Source organism: Mirounga leonina, unplaced genomic scaffold, assembly GCF_011800145.1.
Source record: "Mirounga leonina isolate KUSES-001 unplaced genomic scaffold, KU_Mleo_1.0 Mir_115, whole genome shotgun sequence".
Lineage (NCBI taxonomy): Eukaryota > Metazoa > Chordata > Mammalia > Carnivora > Phocidae > Mirounga > Mirounga leonina.
Window position 1 is genome coordinate 31,271,675 of NW_023270268.1, and position 16,054 is coordinate 31,287,728.

At 48.3% G+C, this 16,054-nt stretch overlaps 1 protein-coding gene across 1 annotated transcript in view; it reads left to right on the top strand.

The window, feature by feature from the left end:
- The window catches only part of EPHB1 (EPH receptor B1), a 283,919-nt gene that overhangs the window by 212,254 nt on the left and 55,611 nt on the right, over window positions 1–16,054 (top strand). Inside the window, exons 10-11 of the mRNA XM_034995150.1 lie at window positions 2,644–2,766; window positions 13,755–14,002. Of these exons, the coding sequence (XP_034851041.1) occupies window positions 2,644–2,766; window positions 13,755–14,002 (371 nt within the window). The remainder of the gene's footprint in view (window positions 1–2,643; window positions 2,767–13,754; window positions 14,003–16,054) is intronic.

The following is a 16,054-nucleotide window of genomic DNA, read 5'->3' on the forward strand; positions in this document are numbered from 1 at the left end:
AAGTAACTAATATAACTCTAAGTGGCTGACATGCCCCACTGGCCACCCCACCTAGCTTCCTCTTCCTACCTCCCCAAACACTTCCTAGAACCATTTACTGATAATCATCACGAGTGCGTCAGTGTGCGAGCCCTCCCTGTGTACATCAGGCGCTGTGCTGGGTATGTCACTTGCAATATGTTCTGTAATATCACAGTCACTATGGGAAGGAGCTGCTAGCTTCGCCACTGGCAGAGGAGAGGCCTGTTCTAAGAGATGGATGTGGCTTTGCTGCATTACGCCCAGGCTAGTAGGAGGCTTTGGGATTCTATCCTCGCCTTTCAACCCCAGCTTCTGGGTCTCAGCCTCCTCTCATCTCCGCACAGCATGGAATTCGGGAAAGTTCACAGGTTGTGACACTGACCTGCTGTCCGTTTGGCATTTTGAGTGGGTCTGTGGTTGCCTCACCTCCTGCGCTCACCCCTTCAGCTCATGCTGCCAACTTCCACCTACCCCATCTGTGTTTCTTCCCTAAAAAGCTCTCTCTGGCCACGGAGGCTCCCTGCTCACCTGCGCAGCAGGCTGATCAGCCCCCACCAAAGGCTTGATGGGAACCTGGATGATAATAACACAGCTCCCTCCATCCAGGGTGGGCCAACTGTGAAGCATGTGCTCATGCACACCAACTCCCACAGCTTCCCTGGGGGGGCTTAAGCCTGCTTCGGTTACCCGCGTTGGGAAGTGGCTTGAGAACACACTTTTTCTAGGCTGACTGCCTTGCCTCGATCTTACTTCCCCACTCACCTGTCCCTACTGCTGTGGGATCATCTTTCAGATAAGCTACTTGTTTCTCAGAACCTTGTCCCAAGGGTTGCTTCTGGTGGAACCCAAAGTTTGGCTGCCTGGAGATGCTGATCTGGCTTCGTTAGACACTTTCAGTCTGGTTTCAATGGTTCTTGCTCTTCACTTGTTCTTCATACCAACTGAGAAAGAGATGAACCCCATCCCTACTTTCCTTTTAGTCCACTGTTAGCAAAGTAGAACACCTGCCTCTCTCTCTCTCTTTCTCTCCCCTCCCCCCACATTCCCCAGGGATTAGAACACTGTACATAAAGGTGAGGATCTCTGTTTGCTTTGTCCAAATCTCAGTCGGCAGATGCCAAAGTCAATGTTGTTCTTCCCAAGTTTCCAAGGAGCATTCTAGCATGGTGTTGACTAACCTAAAGCAAACAGCCTAGCATGCTAGGAGTGATTTTATTTAGTGACTGGGAATGAACTATTTTTCAGAAAGAGTTGATCTTCTGGGCATAGCACCTGGCTCTCTCTGACTTAAAACAAACAAACAAACAAAAAAACCCCTTCACTTCTTTGCTGTATCTTCCTTCTCCCTCTGGATTGGATTCCAGCACTTTGAATCCTTGCCTGAATTATGACCAAAGCAACATGAACTTGGGGGAGCTGTAGAGTCCTCAGAGTTTTTTGGATGATAAATGTCAGAACTAGCCTTTGCATATAGGGCTGCGAGTCAGCGAGATGAGGTGCAGTGGGGACGGGAGGTCCCAACCTCAGACTTGGGTCCTGACCGTGGGCGCTCGGCACCTGTGCCTTTCCAGACCTGCCTGCCCTGCTGACCTGACTCTTCCACCGACCAGACAGCAGCAGCAGGCAGGCAAACTGCCTCCCCCTCACAAGGATGCCATGCTGGACCATGTGGTGTTGCTTTCAAAGTCCTCTCCTGCTCACCACACCACCACTGAGGAAACAGTGTCTAGACTTTGCCTAGTGACACATCTGACATGTTGAAAATTACATTGTGAGTGAATCCATTTGTTTCTTTGGTTCCATTTCCTTTTTTGTCCCCTCTCCTCCACTTTTTGAATGTATGTTTTTTGCAGTGACAATTCTCTATTTTGTCCCCATGCACACCTATTTATCTTGCCACTCTAAACATCAGTGACAAAGTCTATATTCCTTTTTGTATTTCTCATTCACCCTTTTATTTGTTTTTCATACTTTTGTGTGTCTGAGGGCATGGACGTTCACTACCATTTTTCTTTCATTCCACCTCATTTTTTTTCTCTGTAGACCTTGTTCTTTATCAGTATTTTCTAAGCTTTTCTCTTCACGTTTTTTCTTCTGGTATTCTGTCTTGACACTTCTAACTTGGGGTTTTTGTAAGAGCAATTTCTCCTTCTCTCTTTCTCTCTCTCCTTTTTTTTTAATCCATCCTCATCCCTCTTGCAGCCTTGGCCACAGCCGTCAGTTATAACCTTAATGGTGGCCTCCACTCAGAAAAGTTGTCAAGTTGATAAATATTGATATCTACCCTACCATTTTACCACCGCTTTTCTGCTAATGCATTTGGTTGGCATCAATCAGTTTCTTTGCCTTCTGTGAGTGCTCAGTGTGGGAACTGGTCCCGATCTGTCACTTATAAGTAATCTGCTCCACATTTCATCAAGAGCTCAAAAAGAGAAGAAAATATGGAGGAGAAGTAGAGGACAGAGAACCAAGCTAGTGTGGCTCAGAGGGAAGGGAGATGGGAAGGCCCAGCCAGGCACAGAGAGGCAATCTGGTGTGTAGGGGAGCTGGGGACAACAGCCAGGACTTACTGACCACCGTGTCCTCTTTGGGATGTTAACCCTGCTTGTCTCCTCTAATAAGGCTCCCCAGGGATGAAGATCTACATTGACCCCTTCACTTATGAGGACCCCAACGAAGCTGTCCGGGAGTTTGCCAAGGAGATTGATGTATCTTTTGTGAAAATCGAAGAGGTCATCGGAGCAGGTATGGCTCTCCCCTCCCCTCGTTTCTGTTCTCTTGGTGTCCAAACATCTTCTTCCCACCATCCAAGGTGTTCTCTTTCAGCATAAAAAGTCATCCCATTGAGAAAAGAGCTTCTAACATCTTTCTCCCCAGAAGATGAGTCTGAATCATCTACAATGTGTGTCTAGGGATCTTTTGGGGACCTTGATCATGGTGGCCAAGCTTGACCGGTGTTGGAGAGAAGTCAGCTGTAGTTTTGGAAGATTCAGACATAGCTCTGGAAATGGACTACCAAATGCAGATGAAGAGAGAGATCTAAGGTACACAGTTGAGAAGACTGAAAGAAACAGAAATTTTTAGAAGCTGGACGTAATGTCTCACTCACTGATATTTCCATGGCTCTGGATCAAGATTTCTTCCCAAACTTTCAGTTCTCCTTTTTCTATATACATGCATTTGGAGACAGATCATGATGAATTGAAGAGGGACCACTGTTTCCAGAAGAAAACCCACCCCTAACTGTATTTCCTACAAAAGATCTATGATATGGACCGTAACCCAAGACAGATTTCACTTCCGAGAAACATGCATGCTCTCATCCACCTTATTGCATTGGAATAGAAACTCAGCCCAGCAGAGGACTAGCTGCCTGAGATGCTCTCAGGAGCTCCTACCTAAAGACTGACATAGAATTTTCATCTTTCCTTAATGGATCAGTAGTTGAGTCAATTTGGCAGTGGACCCAGCCTTTTTAATGTGAACGAGTAAAATATCCCGAAATATCTTCACTTTATAAGCAATCTCTTTATGCCTCCTCTACTGCCTGTTTTGAATCTTCTTAAAACTGTGTTTGCTTTGTGTCCTCTCTCCTTTTATTTTCTTCTACAAAATTCTTTGTCTTTCCTTCTTCTCCAATTCTTGTTAGCCATTGTTCAAGCTCTCTTCACGCATATGCTGTTGTCTTCTTTTTAGTTTCTACGTTTAGAAGTGCTTTATTCATAGCAATATTTGGAGAGCCATGGAGTTGCCTTTTCCTGTAACGTTTTAACTCGATAAAATATGCTTAAAGTCTTACAGACAGCCACTTCGTATATTATCTTTAGGGGGAAAGTCACTATCCTTCCATTCACTGCATCTCTTAATGCACTGAGGGGTCACAAAGCCATCTGTGAAATTGGAAGTCACATTTGACAGCTTACCCATTAGGCCACCATTTTCATGCTCTGGTTTCTCTCTTAAAGAGCTCCACCCTCATGACATCTTTGTGGGGGCTGCTGGGACTGCCCCTGTCAGGACACACCTCTCCCCCTCACCAACCCCTCAGGAGTTCCAGCCAGCTGGCCGTAATCTGATCCACATGAGTCTATACGTATTTCCCATTGACTTTCATTAAATATGTTACTGAACCACGACTTTCACTTCTGTGCAGATAATTTTTTCTTCCTCCTTAGATGCTGACATATTTAAGGATCATGCCTTGGAAGGCTGGATACCAGATAAATTGGATTACTCCTAGGGGCTCAGATTTCTCCAATGAACTTGAAAGAGTGTTGGGAAGGCTTGCTTTCAGTCCTGCACCCTGTTTCCCCACATTATTAATTGTTGTTATGTCATGTGGTAATGGTGCTAGTGATTTTAATGTTTTTATTTATGTCATGTGCTTCGAGCAATGTGTTCTGGACTGCATTTCACCCCAGAGAGCCCCCATCAGCCCCCTCCCGCCTTTGTCAGGGGAAGAGTAAAGAGCCTTCTCACTTTATGACCCTGCCAGGGAGTGACGACTGGGGGTGAGCTCACCAACAGCCGGATGCCTATAAAGGGACAATCGATGGCGCTGCTCCATCCTTCACTTTCCCTTTTTGTGTAGCCTGGGCCTCCGCTGCCATGTTGGTGCATCTTGCTCAGAGAAGGTCAGTCCTCTCCGAGGCTCACGTGGTAGTGGGGAGGGATCGATACATTTAGCAGTTCATGAGACGTCCAGCAGCACCAGGTAAAGACCCGTGCCTGGTCGCTGCCGATCACCCTCTACCAGACGCTCATCTCCTCACGATTCAGAAATTCCAGGGCTAATCCCTGTGGATGTTAATTCACTATGTGCAACTGGATGCAGTTTTAACAGAAGACACTCCTAGCTGGAATCAGTCCCCACTTTTTCTCCTCTCTCTCCACTCTTGCTTCTCCCACACCCCGCCTCACTGAGACTGACTTCACTTTGTGCTAAAAGAGCTGGTGTGAAGGTCAAGTTAAAAAGAAAAGAATTTTGTAAGGTAATGTTTATACAGTGTTACTGGCAATCCTGCTCTTAGCTTCCTGGCTGATTGGGAGCAGGGGGCAGAAACTTAGGGTTGCAGAAGGTAACAACACATGAAAAGAAGACTCAGAAGTCAGTCGTCCTTTTTTTGCTTATGTATTCCTTCCTTCCCCCTCACCCCTCAACAAGCTCTTATTGAATACTTCTTGCATGCTGGATGTGGGGTTCCGGAGATGGACAAACAGCAGTCCTCTCCCATCCCCAGAGGTCTGACAATCTTAATGAGAAATAGGCCAGTCATGTGTTCACTGCTTTACACCATCTGCAACAGGCGTGTGCAATGTTGGGCCAACACGGAGCAGAGCTCAGTTCCTTGTTCTGGGAATGGGCAGGGGCATCAGGAAGGCTTCACAAAGGAGATAACTTTTGGCCTGAGCTTTCAAGGATGAAAACTAGTTGGAAGAGCAAGTTTTTTTTTGCGAAACTCATTAGAGAATGAGACAATGACAGAAGAGGAAAATTGCATGATTTAAGGAGAGAAATGAATGTGACCTTCTAGCAGCAGGCTGCTGGAACCAGCTGGTACCAGCTCACAAGAGCCGACTGTGTACATCTCTTTCCAGCCCCATGTTCAGTGATACATGTTGGTAGGGCCACATGAGCCCCAGGAAGAGTATTTACACAGTGGGAATTGGCAAATACTACAAATGGGAGGTATCTGTTTCTCTGTTTCTTTGCTTCCTGGAGAGCTGGTAGTTGAACACTTACTAGCACACCCCAGCCTTCCAGACTGTGCAAGGTGTTTCAAGAGGAGTGGGCTGTGATTGTTGCAGGAGGGGTTCCGTTTAGAGTTCAAGAAGATCCTCATTCATTAAACACTGATCCTGTGCCTGGGACTGTGGTGGGTGCTGGGAAATGCAAGATGCCTAACACCCCCTGCCCTGTAGGGGTGATGGTCTAACACACACACCATGCCTGTCCACAGGAGGATGGTGGGCCATTGACTGCTGCAGATAATGGACACCACTGGACTCTTCAAAGAGGGCCACAGGCCCTCTGGAGCTTTGGAAAAGTATCAGCTCTTTGTGACCATGAATCTGACTCACAGGAGCCATCTCACAGGTCAACTCCAATACATGGGTTAATTCTGATCAGTTCGATCCATAGATTCACCTAGAGCATCAAGCAGGCTGCCATCTATAACTGGGCCCTATGGCATGCATGGCGGTCTGCCTTGTGCAGTGTGTAACCTATGTAGCTGTATGCGGCAGCCCTGATCATGAGTGTCAAGTGCATGAAAATGTAGGTAGAGGTGACACTAGAAGCTTCCAGAGGAAGATACGGCAATTGTATTTTATTAATAAATCTCCTCCTCTGACTCCAGCAGCTGCCAATTCAGCATCTCCACAGATAACTTTTTGTGAGAGAGAGGCAGGCTTATGGAGAGAGGGCTAGGTGAGCTGGGGAGGGGGATCTGTGATGTGCACAGATTGGGAATGAATGGGGCCAGCAAGGCCCACCAGTTCTCTTCTTTGAAGAAGACGGGTTTCTTGGGAGTGTTTTGGTAGAAAGGTCACCTGCCAACCTGACTCTCCCGGGCTTATTCAAAGTGAGGGTGGGAGCATGAGGGTGGCCTCAATACTGGACAAGAGTCACAACAGGAAGGGTTTCCAGAAGAGGAAATCAAATAGATGTCTTGAGTAATTATGATTAAAATAACTGGCATATATTGAACGCTCACCATGGACATACTTTACAAGCATTGTCTCACTTCACTCCCTTAATGTGAGGTAGGGTGTGTGTGTGTGTGTGTGTGTGTGTGTTTAAACTGGTGAGGAAATAAACATTCAGAGGATGGCTTGCCAAAGATGGTGCTGTCAGCTGAGTGAATGATAGAGCAAGAACTGAAACGTAGACACGGCTGATCTAGGTCTGGTGAATATAACCCCCACACAGCTACCACTTTGGGTACTGTTCTGGAAAAGAACAGTTAAGTATACAGGAATGTTACTTCTGACGGTAAACTCTGTCTGGGAGTTTGGAATATGCAAACTTCCTTGCTGGCAATGATGAAACTGTCCTAGAATTCAGTATGTCCATGGGGAGTGGGCAGGCGCCCCACATTTCCTGGGGAGTGCAAGTTCTTCCGTCCGCCAGTCCTCCTCTTCTAGTATGATTAGCTATCTACCTTAAGGATAATGATGAGGACCAAGATATGAAGCATTTTCAGTATGTGCTTGTTTACATTATGAAAACAATGTCATCGACAGGTGGGCAGTTGTCGAATGACCACAAACAGCCATAAGAAAAGAGAAAATCTGTTCACTCTCACCGTGTAGGTATTAAGTATTGTGGACACCATGGCTATTGAGCAGGTTCCATTTCATCTGCTAACTCCAGTAGCCCGGTAATGGGGACCTGGGGAGCTCTGCTGAAAAGGAAGAATAGCACTGTGATCAATAAGGAATGTCTGTCCTGGGTGCGGGGTTAGGAGGTAGCGGACTGCCTGCCATGGTTTTACTATCCCTGGTTTAGCTATAACCTACTTACCTTGCCCAGGCCACTGTGATAAAACTGGCTGGTAATCATACTTTAAAACCTAGTTTAAATTTATTCTTTAAAAGTTCCTTTTCTGGTGGAAGCTTGAATTAGTAACTAGAAGCTCTGCTTTCCTTTTTTTCCCCCAAGGCAGTTTGGGACTTCAAAATGCTGTTGCTAAAAAAAAGAGAGAAAGAGAGAGAGTGCAATTGTGTGTAGCTTCTCACTGCACATAGCCAACAGTCACCGCTCAAAATACCTGCTGGCAGGTTGGATGTTTCATTTTCAAAAATTGAAAATTCTTTCCTTCTGATTTTCTATATAATAGCTGAGGCATTTAATGCTGCCAAACCACTTCTTCTCTCTTCCTCATTATGTCAAGGAAAGGAGGAAAGAGGAACTGGCGAGGAGCTGAAAACTTGTAGGGGATAATTTCAGGAGCTGTCTGGAGGACAGTCGCGGGAACTGGCTGCATTACCCTCAGCGGACAGCCTGGAGGGCCGTGGTTCTCAAACTTGAGCCAGGTGTCAGAATCCTCTTGGAGGCATATTAAAACTCATGTCACAGGACCCCACCTACTGAGCTTCTGACCCAGAAGATCCAGCTGGAGCTGGCGAATCTGCATTTTCTAACAAGTTCCCTGGTGATGCTGATGCTGTTGGACGGAAAGCACACCTTGAGAACCAAGCCCGGCCCCCAAACTGGCCTGAAGCCGGAGGGAAGTCCCAGCCAAAGGGTAGGAGAGGCTCCAAGGTCAGCTGCGAGGATGCATGCCAATCAAAGTCCAGCCAGACCAAAATTAGGCTGGTTATAATCACTGTCAGTGAAGGATCCACATAGCAAGAATCAACCATAACCACTACCCAGTCATTTCCTACAAGCATCTATTTTAAATATAATGTTAATGCTTGATTTGTGGAGAATATTTTTAGGTATTATGAATTTTTATCAAAAACTGCAAAATGTATGGCCATGGTTGGGAGCTCTTGTAAAAGGAAGCTCTCTAGAGCTCAGATCATGGGAAATCAAAGCATCACAGACAGCGAGCTCTAGCCCTAATGACAGGCAAGGTGTCAAGAAGCAAAAATAGTGTCTTGAGAATGGTACATGAACCTGAAGTCAAAGGTCAAGGGGACAGAGTCTCTCAGACTGTAAGCCACCCAAAGCCTTGGTTTTCTGTTACTAACAGTGGCAGGATGCCCACTGACTCCCACTCCCTACGAACCTTGGTGGTGCCAGAGGGCCAGAGCCCCCACACTTCAGCACCCGAGGCTGACCTGGGGACACCTTCCACGCCCAGATACCTGGCAGCCGGCCTTCCCCACCACCCCTGGCATAAAGCCCTACTTTGTCTTGGGTCCCACTAGTTTGCAGAAACCTGCTCTTCCTCCTTTTTCTCTTCCAGAGCCCACCTCCCACACGGACCAACCCCCTCACGCCCCTACCCCCAGCTTGTCTTAAATCTAAACCACAGTGTGTAGTTTACAAAACACCTTCTCCAAGACTCAGCACCCCGTGGCCCATCCTTTCTTTTTATTGTGTAAAGCTGAGAAAGCTGAGCCTAGGGGAAGTGACGTGCCCCGAGTCCGGTGACCGGGCTGGTGTCCACATGAGCTGCTTCCTCCGCTCCCTGCCCCAGTCCCTCTCCCAGCGCTGGGGCCACGTAGTGACAGGGTGGAGCACAGCCTCCGAGTGAGGACTAAGTGGCTCCCTTGGCAGTGGGTACTTTGAAAACCTCTGGGTTTGGAGAATATGAAGTCATTTCTTTGCCAGACAGGAAAGGAGCTATTTTTACAGAATCAGTATGAAGCTTGCAGAGCAGATCCCTGAGAGCAGTAACGCCATAGCGACTGACTACAAAGCCCAGCTCCCTACCCAAGGAGAGCACGTGTTTTTACAGTCTGTATTTTTTTTAGAGCAGTTTTAGGTTCTCAGTAAAATCGAGGGGAAGGGACAGAGATTTCCCATAGACCCCTTGCTCTACACATACACAGCGTCCCCCCCCCGCCCCAACAGCAGCCCCACCAGAGAGGTACCTTGGTGGATAAACCTACCTTGATTCATCATTATCACCCCCAGTCCATGCTTTACAGGAGGGTTCACTCTTGGGGTCATATACTGTATGGACTGGGACAAATGTATAATGACATGTGGCACCTTGACAGTTGCAGACAGAGTGGTTCCACTGCCCTGAAAATCCTCTCCAGAGAGCCCATTTTTAGTTTATCATTTTTAAAACCTACATGATGCAACCCCCCACAGACGATACAGCTTTAAGCTCAAGGAGTAGAAGCACTGCACTTGGAAACCAGTCAGCCACAAAGGTTAAACAGTGTAATAACATTTGTCAGTTCGGAAAGTAGTGTGAGCCACACCGCTCTAGGTAGATAGAACTTGCCAAAGCCACACCTTTGCTGGTCTCTTCCCTCTTGTGTTCTTTCTTTCCACTCACGTCTATATAGCCCACACTCAGAGGCAGCCCATACACAAGCCCTGCTTTCCAAGGGATTCAAAGGTGTAATGATAAAGCCCAGGTATCCCCGGGCCTTCGGGGGCACCTGGATGGCTCAGTTGGTTAAGCATCCAACTCTTGATTTCAGCTCAGGTCATGATTTCAGGGTCCTGGGATCAAGCCCCACATAGGGCTCCACACTCAGCAGGGAGTCTGCCTGAGATTCTCTCTCTCCCTCTGCCCCTCCCCCCCACAAGTGCTCTCTCTTTCTCTCTCTCACTCTCTCTAATAAAATCTTTAAAAAAAAAAAAAAAAAAGAATTCCAGGTTCCCTAATCCATCTGAGATAGGCTTGGGTGCTTTAGACCCATGGTGCTCAACCTGGCTGCACATCAGAACCACCTGGGCAGCCAGGCCTGGGTTCACAGGCCTGTGACCAGTGTCATCACCCCAGACCCCAGGTTGAGAGGGGCCCACACTTGGTTTAACACCCTGCTGTCGCAGTCTTGAAATCCTGCAAAATTTTTTAACAAGAAGTCCTGCAGTTTCATTTTGTACCTGGTCTGACCCACAAATTACGTCGCTGATCCTGCTTCTACTCAGGGTGCACCCAGACAAGCGAATCAGAATTCCTAGAGGTGAGACCCAGGCCTCTGTACTTTGTACAAAGTACACCTGCTCCCCAGGGTTCTGCAGGGGGTGGCCAACTTTGGGAACCACTGGCACAGAAGAGAAGTCTTTAACTGGGGCGTTCCTGTGTGTGTTGTAGGGGACATCAGATTCACCTGGGACACTTTCCCCAAATCCACACACTGATGTAGAAATTGATGAAGATTCTGATTCCTAAATATTCTGACCCCCCCGCCTGCCAGGCAGGAAGTTTCAATGACTGTGAGATCTATGAGCTAGGCCCACTGTGTTTGCAGTTCCCTACATGTGAGTTGCAGTGACAGTGACAGCCCATGAACTGTTAGGACCTGCACAGCTGGGGCATGGTGGTCCCTGGATTGTGACTTCATAGCCACCCTGCTGAGCAGTATGGCAGGGGGCAAAGTGTGGAGCACCAACAGCAGTCCTGGCTCTGACTCGCAGCTGGAGGGGTTGGGGCGTGTTTTCTTTGTGCCCCAGTTTCCTTACTAGTAAAATGAACATAACAACACCCAACTCTCAAGGGTGCTGTGAGGATTAAATGAGATAAGATATGCAAAGAGCCTGGCACATTGCCTGGCACCTAGTAGGTGGTCAATAGATATTGGTGTCCTATCTCCTCCCAGAAGAAATATTACTGCACCTTTCCCTTCAACCACTGTCTTTTTACTAAAGAAAATATAACTCATTATTATAGCAACAAGGAAGAAATGCTAACCAATATTCTTCAATTAGTATACTTATCAAATATGCAATCTATATTCGTTCAGCTCATGGTTCCTGAATACTTGCTAGGTCAAGGTGTCAGAAGGATGGATTTTATATACACACACACAGATTACAGAGCATACATATACATACACATATATATGCATACATATAGACGCATGTATGCATGTATACAAATATATACACATGCATATACACACATACTATACACAAGCATATATACATATACATACACACGCATATGTGACAGGTCCCTGTTGTGCAGTACTTTTAAAAAAAATTTACGCAGTCGAACAACGAAAGTAATGCTTATTATAACAATTCAAACAGTATAAAAGAAATTAGATTAAGTTGACTGACTTTACTTCCCCACTCCTATTCCCACCCTTGTAAAGCAACCATTTTTAAAAAGAATTTGAAGTTATAAATAAATTTTACGTGGATTTTTCCCATTGTTTTTCTTTTGCATCCATGCACACACACTCTCCACTTGGGTACATACTGTGTTCACATTCCGTAGCTTTCTTTCCTTTTCTTCTTCATTGAACAATACAATGCGGACATCTTTTGAAGTCCGGGCGCATGACTCATCTACTAGTTTTCAGTAGCTCATGGCGTTCCCCAGGATGGATGGTCATTTTCCAGCCATCCCCCTGGCTTTGGGCATACAGTGTTTTGCTATAGAAGAAGATGGTGCGGTAAGTCTTTTAAAAACATTTAAATACTGGTACTTCTACTTTTTTCGGATAGAGCAGGGATAGAGTGTCCAGCAGGTTACAACCCAAGAGCAGACAAAGCGGAAGCCAAACAGGTAACAATAAATACGCTCCCCCACCCCTTTGACGGGCATGCCTGCCCCATACCAGGCACCACAGTGGGCCCTACAAGATAAGAACATGAACGAAACTCCATCTGACTTCAAGCAGTTCAGCAAAGCAGCATTTGGTTCATGTCAAAACTGGAGTCACACGTGATCTATGTCCTCAGATCCACGTTGAGATCATCCTAATGGTGCCTGTGCCAACCTCTACCCTGGCCCTAGCTTCCGACAAATCTCACGGACTCTGGAGCAATTTTGCGTGAAGAGCCCTTTCCTGCAGCTTCCTTCCAATGACTTCTGCCGCAGAAAACAAAGGGAACTCCCAGCCAAATCACAGAGGCGATGTTAACTTGCTTTTCTAATTCGGCCAGTCGTTGATCTGCTCACAGTTTGCTCCATCATTTTCTTCCAGAAGCTGAAGGTGAAAGCGAAGGTCCCCCCAGCAGAAAGCCACCCAGGCCCCGTCTCCCATCAGGCCTTCGCCACACGTCAGTGATGCACTTACAAGTAGACCCTAAACTGCCTCACGTGAAAGAACTGGCAGTTACGAAGCCAAACAAAATCGTAGAACAACTCTTGAAAGCATACTTAACAGGATTCAACAGATTTTGTAAAGCAGCTTGAAATAGTGCCACCAGAATTGTTTTTACTCTGGGTGATGTTCCCGCACAAATGTTGAAATGCTGTGGCACCCACGGAGGTGTACCGCTCGCGTTCGCTCCGAGAAACCACCTCCTGTTCAGCTGCCGGGTGTGCAGGGCGCCGCCAGCCTCCAGCTGCCCTGCCTTCAGGACCTGCCTCCGTTTCCCGGCAGCCCCGGCCGTGACTGAGCGTGGCGGGAGGCTGGAGCCTGGGCCTTCCTGGCATGGGTGCTCGGTACTCCGAAGCGGCCCAGGGGTGGAGAAAATGGCAGGGCTGCTTCAGCCAGGGCTGCGTGGCGATCTGGAGCTCTCCTTATCCATGCCTGCTTCCTCCTTTCTTTTCATAAGGTCAGGTCTGCGTCGTGATCTGGGACTCTGGCCAATCCTGCTTCCCCTCCTTGTATCCTGCACGGTGTCCACTAACTTCCCTTCCTGACTGCTTTCTGGGCAACCCAGTAGACGCAGAAACTTTCGGGGCAGTGTAGGAACATGAACATTATCCATCTCATTCAGAGCACTGAAGAACCTGAACATATCCCCTAGCCCCTGGATGTTCTTGCGCCAGGCTCTGCTAAAAATGAATTATGGTCTGCCAAAGTGAAACTGACCGTTTCATTTTAATTATTCAGCTGGGACACAAATGAAAAACCAAACGTGAGGAAAAACAAACTTATATAGACTCTGAAATTCCACTTTATTTACCCCAACGATTTCGAAGAACTGAGGCAAGGGACGTATTTTAATATAACCTCTGTGTTTGCCGTGAACTGATCGGGGCCGGGACACCGTAGTTTCAATGAGAGAACACTGTCTCCATCTCTGCCACTTTCACCACAATTCCACTCTGAGCACTGTTGTGCCCGCCACTGTTGTGCCCTGGTGGTTCCGCAGACTGAGAAAGAAATGGGTAACGATTGCATTCTTGTTGCAGGGGAGTTTGGAGAGGTGTACAAGGGGCGTCTGAAACTTCCGGGCAAGAGGGAAATCTATGTGGCCATCAAGACGCTGAAGGCCGGGTACTCCGAGAAGCAGCGTCGGGACTTCCTGAGCGAGGCCAGCATCATGGGCCAGTTTGACCATCCCAACATCATCCGCCTGGAAGGCGTGGTCACCAAGAGTCGGCCCGTCATGATCATCACGGAGTTCATGGAGAACGGCGCTTTGGATTCTTTCCTCAGGGTAAGAGCGGCTCGGGGGCGTGGGTGACGTTAGCAGTGTGGGATGGATGCTGGGGAGGAGTGTCTGCATGAGGCTAACCTGCCACTTAGGAATGGTAGCGAGGTTGACAGATCTGTTTCTGAAAGGATAGAACAAAGAGGAGCCTGTGGACCCCTCGGTAGGAGGATAGCGTGGAGTGGGGCCTGGATAAATGCTCGTTGGATGAATACGAATGAATAGAGGCGGGTGACGAATAGCCATCGGCATCTGCATGAATCACGGAGATTGAGGAGACTCTCAGCAGCTACACTGGCCCGTGTGATTCCTGCAGACGCCAGTGGCCATCTCTGTCTTTCCCCAGCACAGCCCGCCCAGCCTGCTCCCTGCATTTGCAGCTCAGAGATAAAACAGGCCACCCTTTCTGATACCCGGCTCCCCCACCCTCGGAGGAGGTGCTCCTGGGCAGGAGAGGAAGAGACAGTGTCACAAGCATTCACAGGTCTTTTCTGTGACTCCAAACCAACCTGCGGCAGAGGTGGCGGGGGGGGGGGGGGGCCTCGAGGCCTATGGCTGGGAGATCTGTAAATGGTCATTGTCAAACATGCTCCCGCGGAACCACGCCGGGACAGCTTGCCTCTCTGTGGGACATCACAGAGTGACTCAGAGTGGGGGTGGGTGAGCACAGCCATGATGCCAATGTCTGGGGAGTCAGCTGGCAGAGCACAGGCCGGCCAGCAAGTCCTGCCTTGGACCCAAGCCTCAGATGGGAACTGGGGGGAGGTGGGGGGCCTGAGAGCAGAGGGTGTGCGGGCAGCATCACAATGGGGCAGGGTCTCCTTAGCAAGGACTTCAGGGTAATACCAAGTGGCAGGCTATGCTTGTCACCAAAGCTACCAAACAGTAGCTGTGGCTGCAGATCAAAGGATCATTCAGATACTTGGTCTTGAAATATTCATGGGGCCACTGCTGCGGTCACGCCTTCTACTGGGTTCTGGGCCTATAGACATGAAAGCGACATTGTTCTAATGCTAAGTAAGAAATCACCCAAGATTTCAGTGGCTCACCACAATTTATTTTGTTCATGAATCTGCAATCTGCGCTCGTTGGGGACATCTCTGTTCCATGTGGTGTCAGCTGGGGCATTTCAAGATCTGGGGCCTGGAATCATCCAAAGACTCACTCACTCATCAGTCTGGCAGCTGATGCTGGGTATCAGCTGGCCTGTCTCCAGGTGGCCTGCATGGGCTTCCTCACAGCAAGCTGGGTCCCAAGAACAAATGTCTCACGAGAAAAAAGCAGAAGCTGGACCACTCTTGTAACTTAGCTTCAAGTCCCACAGTACCCTTTGACCACTGCAAGGGGCTGCCCAGATTCAAGGGGGGGAAATGGGCCCCCCATTTTGATGGGGGGCAATTACATCGTCTTATGCATAAGCGATAGGAGGTCCTGTTGTGCCCATCTTAGAGACTACAACCTGCCACAGCGGTCCCTTCTCCGAGGACCTGAGTGCCCAAAGCGTCCAGCAATCATCTGCCCAGATTCCTTATGTTTCCACGTGTGGTGTGAAGATGTATGGTGAGCCAAGAAGAACTGAAATCTTCCTGGGAGAGCCAGGGAAGGCTTTAAAGAGGAGGGAAAATTATCTGGTACTGGAGAATGAGGCACTCGCCAGGCAGGCCGGGGAGAAGGCAGGTCCGACGGAACAATTGAGCAGTGTGTTCAAAGGCTAGAGCCAGCGTGGCCTATCTGGTAATCTTGCAGCAGCCGTGTGGTGGCTCCAGAGCTCAGACTCGGGGCCGAGGGGCTGCCGTGTGGAAGGGTAGCTCGGGCGCTTGTCTAGAAGCGGCATTTGCACAGACTGGCTACTTTGGCAGGGCAAGCACACGCTTTTACCTCCTCTGCGTTTTAGGCAGTAGCGGCTAATTTTTGGTGGGGGCATGGGATGACAACGGATGGGACTGACGTACGTAGCCTGGTTCGGCCTCTTTGAAGGTACGGCTTATGCCCTTTATTTTAAAACCCCCGGGGGGCGCCTGGGTGGCTCAGTCGGTTAAGCGACTGCCTTCGGCTCAG